The following is an 8,916-nucleotide window of genomic DNA, read 5'->3' as shown; positions in this document are numbered from 1 at the left end:
GAATTGCATGGCTCAATTCTAGACCCTCTCACAGAACCAGGCGCGTGTTCCATGGCCAAAACGGACACAACCATGAGAGCTTGACATGTATCAGGGAGAATTCTATGTGAAAGTGTGTAATCGTTTACACAAATGGCAGAATAGTTCAAGGACATCGAGTCTACTAATCGGCTAGTAAAGTTATATACTTTCATAAGGGAAGGTTCAAAGGGTTACATCTACCTATCCTATGTAGAATTCAACTGTTGAACCTTTCACCGGGTTAATCTTTCAATTTCCATTAATGTGGGGGATTTTTGGAATTTTTAAACTAATTCTATAAACTCTATTAAAGAATGGAAATTAGAATATGGGTAATAAAATTAAATCAATTTCATGTGAAATTCAAATGTGAATTATAGGATGAAATTTGATCCAAATGTTTGAATTAATTAATTTAAATTAATTAATCAAAATGCCTAGATGACCAATTAACAAAATGTTGTTAATTTGTAGTGTGACTTACATGAGTTTGTTATTATTATTAATTGTTATGATAATTTAATATTATTATTAACAGATTAAAAAACCATGTAACGTGAGTATTGCAAAATAAATGTCTTCATTAATTTTGGCAAACAATTATCCTTAATTAAGAAGAAATATTAAGGCAAATGAAGAGGCAAGCAATGCCAACCGTTGGATCAATTGATGATTTAATTAACAGTTTATTATTTCAACAATCTAAATAGGCATTCTATCCCACACCATTCGATGGACAAAAAACCACATCACTTCTTCATTTTCATTCTTTCTCACTCTAGAATTCCAAAAGTCTTCTTCTTGTTTTGTGAGTGTCCTTCGAGTTCTGTGTTCGATTTTTCCGTTGAAACCCGGTGATAGTTCAGGTACTTTATCATGCTCGTTGTGTAGTGATTCCGGTGCTGAATCACTACTAGATTCGTTGTACCCTGGGAGACAGCCATCTGTGATAAGCTCTAGCACATGGGGAGACGGTGAAACTGTTTTAAGGGAAATGTGTCTAACACATACCTCAAATCAACCATCAAATACGGTGATATTGTTCTTCGTATATCTTATTTTATTTTTATTTATTTGTAACATTGTATGTATATATATTTTTCTGTTATTTCAAGACATTATTTCTAACACAAAATGGCAAAGTGTGCATGCCACCTGAACATGACCGGTGCATGCATGTCTCCCATGTGTCCAAATGGCAAAGCGTGCACGCCACTTGAACCTGACCGGTGCATGCATGTCTTCTAGATGTCCAAAATGACCAGGCGTGCACGCCACCTGAACCTGACCGGCGCGACTTTAGATGACCAATCCATCGGAGAGAGAAAATTATGACCATTGTCATATTTTCCATATAAATAGAAGCTCATGGTGCCGAAGACATATACGCGTGAGATCACTACGAAAAGCATATACAAGAGAGAAGTAACAACATAAGATCTCATGTACGACCTCGAATAGTGATTGAAATTCCCGAAAGTGTTTTTGTATTGTGTGTGTATTTTACCATTGAGTAAAAGTATTGTATTACATCATTGTGAGTGGTGTAACCGACGAGCAGTAAATAAGACTCGTTCAGATTGTGTGTTGTGGTTGTGTAATATTCCTTAGTGAGTATCCTTAGTGCAAATGGGAATACATTTAGTATATGTTAGAATATAATTGTTAGAACTTATGAAAAGTTTAATGAATAGATAAAACTAAGTTCAAATAAATATGTTAAACCGTTAAGTCATATCAAGTATATTAATTGGTTTAAATATAACAAAAAGTTGATGTAGTGTAGTGGTGAACACTCCCGCCTGTCACATAGGTGGCCAGGGATTAAATCTCACCGACTGCAAATATTATTTAAAGTTTTTCTATTTCAGGGAAGCTGAGCAAAATACCGAAATCTCTATGTAGGCAAGATCGGCTCGGCAATGTATACCAGCTCGGTAGCTCGACTTCGGTTCGAAGTGAAGATCGATCAAACCGGTTCGGTCAACCGGTTCGGTCAACCGGTTCGGTCAAGAAGTTCGGTAAACCGGTTCGGTCAAACGACACTTAATGAAGCATGGCTTAAGTCATAAATGAGCTCCGGTCATAAATGAGCTCAAAAAACCGGAACGACTCAAATTCATGACCAATTAAGTTGTAAACTGAAAGTGTTCGGTTAGTTCATTGAAAAATCCTAACGAACATCTTCAATGGGCAGATTATTCAAAAGATATGAATATTCTGAAGATAACGTGTTAAGACAAAAAAAAATATTTCTTGGGAATATGAAAAATAAAGGTCTAAAACCAGGCATGGGGTAGGATAATGATTATTGTTTATCCAAGATATCTAGCAAATCTCTGAAACAGACGACCGACTAATGCATGTCTGCCATGTGTCCAAAATGGCAAAGTGTGCATGCCACCTGAACATGACCGGTGCATGCATGTCTCCCATGTGTCCAAATGGCAAAGCGTGCACGCAACCTGAACCTGACCGGTGTATGCATGTCTTCTAGATGTCCAAAATGACCAGGCGTGCACGCTACCTGAACCTGACCGGCGCGGCTTTAGATGACCAATCCATCGGAGAGAGAAAATTATGACCATTGTCATATTTTCCATATAAATAGAAGCTCATGGTGTCGAAGACATATACGCGTGAGATCACTACGAAAAGCATATACAAGAGAGAAGTAACAACATAAGATCTCACGTACGACCTTGAATAGTGATTGAAATTCCCGAAAGTGTTTTTGTATTGTGTGTGTATTTTACCATTGAGTAAAAGTATTGTATTACATCATTGTGAGTGGTGTAACCGACGAGCAGTAAATAAGACTCGTTCAGATTGTGTGTTGTGTTTGTGTAATATTCCTTAGTGAATATCCTTCTCACTATTTGAGAAGAAGGGGTAACGTAGGAGATTAAACTCCGAACATTCATAAAAAATCATGTCTCGTTTTCTTTACTTTGATATTCCGGCTTACTCACTCAAACCTAAACGAAACATCTAAACCGAACCGAAATAACTATTAAACTTCCTAAACCTAACCGACTTTCTCCTTAAACCGATATCTCCTAAATAACTTCCAAACCGAACTGTGTGTGTTGCTTCAAGTTGAAACAAACCATTTCCGCACTTGAACCCGGTTCAAGAGGTTTGTGACAACTTGTGTAGTGTTAAGAAGCAGTTGTAGTCTCTAACCGGACTATTACCAGTGTGTGTGTGTTGTGTTGTTAAGTGTTCACCCTTAAAAGTCGGACCCCGGTCCTCCAAGGGCGATCCCGATCCTAATAAGTAGTATTAGAGCCAGGTTCTTTAACACTCAAGCAACCGAAGAAGATAGGAAGCATGACCCACAACGATAGACCACTTATGCTAAACATTGAGGCATTTAGCGGCTGGAAGGTTCGGATGTATTTACATCTGATCACGTTGGATGATGAAATAGCACCATCCTAAAGGAAGGTCCGATAAAGATTGAAAAGGAGAAAGGTGAATGGACAGCTGAAGATAGGAGAAGAGATAACCTAGACAACCATTGCATGAGACATATCTTCAAATCTCTAGACATAAACACTTTCGAGAAAGTCATGGAATGCAAAACGGGAAAAGAAGTGTGGGAAAAGTTGATCCAACTGTTTGAAGTTAGTGACCAAATAAAGGAGAACCAGAAAGAGCAGAAGGCTCTCATGGCTGCTGAAAGCAAGGGAAAATGGGTCGATAGTGATTTGGACGACTCATCATCCAGCGACAGTGATGATAAAGTTGAAACCTACTTCACGACTAATAAAGAATCTGAGGTATTTGATCTCTCCTTTGATGATTTTACTCGAGATGATCTAATTACTGCACTCAATGACATGGTCATTAAGTACATAAAACTGTCAGAATCCCTTAATCAAGCTATTTAAAAAAGTAAGTCTGATAGTTCAAGTTGTTCATCTCAAATCAAAGGGGTTGATGTTTCAATAAGTGAGATCTCATCTGTGAATGAGAAGCTCAAGGAAGAAATTACAAGCTGCAATGATATAACTTCAAAGAATGAGATGATTTATGTAAAGCCAACTTCAAGCTAGCTAAAACCTGAGAGAATTGCAGCTAGTTTGTATGGCAAAGAAAAACTTGACCGAAAGTCAAGAGATGTTTACCGAAAATCATCTTTTAAAATTAAATCATTAGCTGATAGATATACTATACATACACACAACGGAAAATCCATCAAAATAATCAAAGTATGGATTCCCAAGGGATTAATAAGCCACGGACCCAAGGAAAAATGGGGACCATATTTTCTATTGTCTATGAATGCAGGTAAATCAAAACAGAAGCTTGGAAGAGACAACATTGCATTTGGACAGCCGACTACTAACGGACACATAACATGAAGGGAACAAGCATGAAGTGGCTAACATCCTCATAAAGCCACTTCTCGAGTCTAAGTTTTCTTCCCTTAGAAATATTTTAGGATTGTTAGACTACAATAATTTCTAAACTGATTTAAATTTTAAAATCAGCCAACAATTACAAGTTTTGAATATTTATTCTAAATAATCAAAAAGGGAGAAATTGTTAGAAAAATTAAGTAAGTTAATTTTAAACCAACCAACGATTACAAGTTTTGAATATTTATTCTAAATAATCAAAAAGGGAGAAATTGTTAGAAAAATTAAGTAAGTTAATTTTTAACCAGCCAACAATTACGAGTTTTGAATATTTATTCTAAATAATCAAAAAGGGAGAAATTGTTAGAATATAATTGTTAGAACTTATGAAAAGTTTAATGAATAGATAAAACTAAGTTCAAATAAATATGTTAAACCGTTAAGTCATATCAAGTATATTAAATGGTTTAATATAGGTGTTGTATTGTAGTGGTAAACACTCCTAGCGGTCACATATGTGACTAGGGATCAAATCTCACCAGCTGCAAATATTATTTAAAGTTTTTGCTATTTCAGGGAAGCTGAGCAAAATACAGAAATCTCTATGTAGGCAAGATCGCCTCGGTAATGTATACCGGTTCGGTAGCTCGACGTCGGTTCGAAGTGAAGATCGGTCAACTGGTTCGTTCAAGAAGTTCGGTCAACCGATTCGGTCAAACGACACTTAATGAAGCATGGATTCAGTCATAAATGGCTCAGAAAACCGGAACGGCTCAAATTCATGACCGGTTAAGTTGTAAACCGAAAGTGTTCGGTTAGTTTATTGAAAAATCCTAACGAACATCTTCAACGGGCAGATTATTCAAAAGATATGAATATTCTGAAGATAACGTGTTAAGACAAACAAAATATTTCTTGGGAATATGCAAAATAAAGGTCTAAAACCAGGCATGGGGTAGGATAATAATTACTGTTTATCCAAGATATATCTAGAAAATCTCTAAAACAGGCGGCCGGCTAATGCATGTCTTCCATGTGTCCAAAATGACAAAATGTGCATGTCACCTGAACCTGACCGGTGCATGCATGTCTCCCATGTGTCTAAAATGGCAAAGCGTGCACGCCACCTGAACCTGACCGGTGCATGCATGTCTTCCAGATGTCCAAAATTACCAGGTGTGCACGCCACCTGAACCTGACCGGCGCGGCTTCAGATGACCAATCCATCGGAGAGAGAAAATTATGACCGTTGTCATATTTTCCATATAAATGGAAGTTCATGGTGCCGAAGACATATACGCGTGAGATCACTACGAAAAGCATATACAATTGAGAAGTAACAACATAAGATCTCCTGTACGACCTCGAATAGTGATTGAAATTCCCGAAAGTGTTTTTGTATTGTGTGTGTATTTTACCATTGAGTAAAAGTATTATATTACATCATTGTGAGTGGTGTAACCGACGAGTAGTAAATAAGACTCGTTCGGATTGTGTGTTGTGGTTGTGTAATATTCCTTAGTGAATATCCTTCTCACTGTTTGAGAAGAAGGGGTGACGTAGAAGATTAAACTCCGAACATCCATAAAAAATCCTATCTCGTGTTCTTTACTTTCATATTCCGCTTACTCATTCAAACCTAACCGAAACATCTAAACCGAACCGAAATAACTAATAAACTTCCTAAATCTAACCGACTTTCTCCTTAAACCGATATCTTCTAAATACCTTCCAAACCGAACTGTGTGTGTTGCTTCAAGTTGAAACAAACCATTTCTGCACTTGAACCCGGTTCAAGAGGTTTGTGACAACTTGTGTAGTGTTAAGAAGCGATTTTAGTCTCTAACCGGACTATTACCAGTGTGTTGGGTTGTTAAGTGTTCACCCTTAAAAGTCGGACCCCGGTCCTCCAAGGGCGATTCCGATCCTAACAGTATATATCAAACAACATTGAACCGAAGTACTTAGCGAATTACATTAATGAATAATTAATTGCAAGACTTACAGTGTCTTCAAGCCATGTGAACCTTGTTAGAACTCTAACAAACATATCATTCCCTACTTCGCAAGTCACTACATTCTTTTTCACATCCTTGGTTTTTGGATCATCCAACCACTCTTTTACTTTATCAAGCAGCTCATCTTCAAATTTTTGAAGGGGATTAACTTTCATTGGATCATTTGTTTTTGGCAGTTTTGACAAAGAAGGGTTGGTGTACGAGTCATCTTTTTTCAGCTTCATCACTCTCATCCCAAATTTTCCTTTAGGAGGAGTAATGTATAACTTGAAATCATCATCGTCATCTTCAACCTTCGTCTTCTTCTTATTCTCAATTACTTGTTGCAACAAATTGGTGAGCTTAACATCCATTTCCTCCTTCTCAACCTCCTCACTACTATTCTCATCCTTCACTTTCACATCCACCTTCTCATCCTCACCATCCACCTTCCCACCATCCACCTTCTCACCATCCACCTTCTCATCCTCACTATCCACCTCCACAACCACCTTCACATCATCATCCACACCATCCACCTGCATCCCCATCATCTCCTACAAAATAGCAACATTCTGGTCAGATATGTACTTCGCTTAACGTAAAGTACTTCGCGTTTCGCTAAGGACATCACGTTTTGCTAAAGCCTTAGCGAAATGTGAAGTGCAAAAATCAATATATAACCTCAATATTCTCATCCTTCTGGTCAACCTTGATCTTCTTCTCCTCTTCTTCGACCTTAGTCTCCTGCAAAATAGGTACTGGTTAGTAATGTCTTAGCGAAAATTTAAGTACTAATTTAAATATCTTACCTTAGTCTTCTTGTCCACCTTGCTCTTCTTCTTCTTCTTCATCTTCTCCTCCATATTATCTAATTTGGTTAATAATATGCCCATCCTTTTGTTGGATTTGGCTAATAACTGTTCGGACATACTAAAAATCATCTTATTCATAGAATCATGGTGAGTTTGTTGAGTTTCTTTGATGGTGATTTTCAGCTCTTTGATGAGATCTGTTTCCAACTCTTTTAGCTCCTCCTTCAACTCTATTTTCATCTCTTTTAACTCCTCCTTCAGCTCAACACATTTACATCCAATAGAAGGTGTTGGAGGACTTGACGTCGGGGTGGGGGGACTAAGAATGTTAGCATTGAGAGGACTCGATTCATAAGAAAGCTTCCTCTTCAGGTTGACTGCTTCTTTGAGAGTAGCTTCAGACTTTCTCTTCCTGATGGCAGGTTTGGGAGTAAGTTCTTCATCTTTATCTTCATCTTCATCTTCATGTTCAAATTCATCTTTGCATATCTTTCCATCTGTAAATCCATCAAAAAATTCATCAGTTGACTCCTCTATTTGTTCAAAGTCCACACCACTATATAACCTCTTCTCCATGGAGGACTCTTCCATCTCAGTAAGACCTATGGTCTCAAGGGCAGACTTTATCTCGATCAAGGTATTTTTCCTGGTGGAATGATAGACTAACAACCTTGAGCGTAGAGGGTCATTAAGCTCATTCTTTTTGGCGAATGTAGGGACAAAGCTTTTGATGACCTCATACGTCCACACTTGAAGTTTCAGTGGGAACCCATAAATGTTATATGCAAAAGGATCATAAGGATCATTACTCTTTTTCTTCTTCTCATAATATGAGAAACTGAGATGTTTCATGTTCTTGTTCAAACCCTTGTGGATGGCTCTAAAGGTGACCTTCCCCATGGAAATCGGAGGAAATTTTCCTCGTCTTCCACCATGTGGAGGATTTTGGGAAATACCACCCTCCTTGGGTCAAATGAAAATAGGTACTAGCAAATCAGGCATACCAGCCCCATCTTCCATGCATCTTCCTTGTCATTGCATTTAGAAAAAGCATTCTCCAACTCGCTCATTTGCACACTCATTTTCCCATTAAAATATTTCACCGAGAGAGGTGGACAACCTCGGAATTCTACTTCATTCAACCAAGGAAACCGACCGAAGTTTAGGCATGTAACCAACACATACTTCTTCATACCAAATATAAGTTCCTGCCCATTCGCCATGAAAGATATCTCCTTGGAGTTTGAGCTTAACGTCCTCATCAACATATGATGTACTATTGTTCCTGAGAACTGCAAGACTAGGGCTGTGAATAAATATCTGAACTGGGTATTGTAAACCCTCTCCAAAAGATCCATTTGATTGAACTTCTTATCAATCTTCTTTAGGCAGATGAAACTTTTCTAAGAAATCCTACCAGGAAACTCATTAACTGTGGTTTCTGCCATCTACAAAAGGAACAAAAACAACAAAAATGTAAGAACAAATACAAATATTCGCGACTCGCTAAGTACTTCGCGAGTTGTTAAGTACTTCGCAAGTTGCTAGGTACTTCAAGAGTCACGAAGTACTTAACGAGTCGTGAAGTACTTAGCTTAGAGAAGTAATTAGATCCAAAAACCAATATATGCAACCATGAACACAAAACTTAAGATCAGACGAGCAAAACCCTAATCCCTAATAAGGTTTAAACCGAAAACCAGACGAGCAAAAACC

General features: G+C 37.7%; 1 protein-coding gene across 1 annotated transcript; it reads right to left on the bottom strand.

Annotated features, from left to right (window-relative positions):
• Positions 1–6,360: 6,360 nt before the first annotated feature.
• Positions 6,361–8,052, bottom strand: LOC124917482 (uncharacterized protein PF3D7_1120000-like). The gene is made up of 3 exons (XM_047457903.1): positions 7,198–8,052; positions 7,070–7,132; positions 6,361–6,942 (listed from the first exon to the last, which is right to left on the bottom strand). The coding sequence occupies exons 1-3, from the start codon at positions 8,050–8,052 to the stop codon at positions 6,361–6,363; spliced, it is 1,500 nt and encodes a 499-aa protein (XP_047313859.1).
• Between the last annotated feature and the right edge of the window lie 864 nt (positions 8,053–8,916).

This window comes from Impatiens glandulifera, unplaced genomic scaffold (assembly GCF_907164915.1).
Source record: "Impatiens glandulifera unplaced genomic scaffold, dImpGla2.1, whole genome shotgun sequence".
Lineage (NCBI taxonomy): Eukaryota > Viridiplantae > Streptophyta > Magnoliopsida > Ericales > Balsaminaceae > Impatiens > Impatiens glandulifera.
This window is presented reverse-complemented; position numbering and strand designations above follow the sequence as displayed.

Excerpts from the sequence above, each read along its gene's own strand:
- LOC124917482 (XM_047457903.1), bottom strand. The coding sequence starts at position 8,052 with ATGAAACATCTCAGTTTCTCATATTATGAGAAGAAGAAAAAGAGTAAT. Across the intron at positions 7,133-7,197 it reads AGGTGGACAAGAAGACTAAG|GAGACTAAGGTCGAAGAAGA; the intron begins GTAAGATATTTA and ends CCTATTTTGCAG. Across the intron at positions 6,943-7,069 it reads AGAAGGATGAGAATATTGAG|GAGATGATGGGGATGCAGGT; the intron begins GTTATATATTGA and ends GCTATTTTGTAG.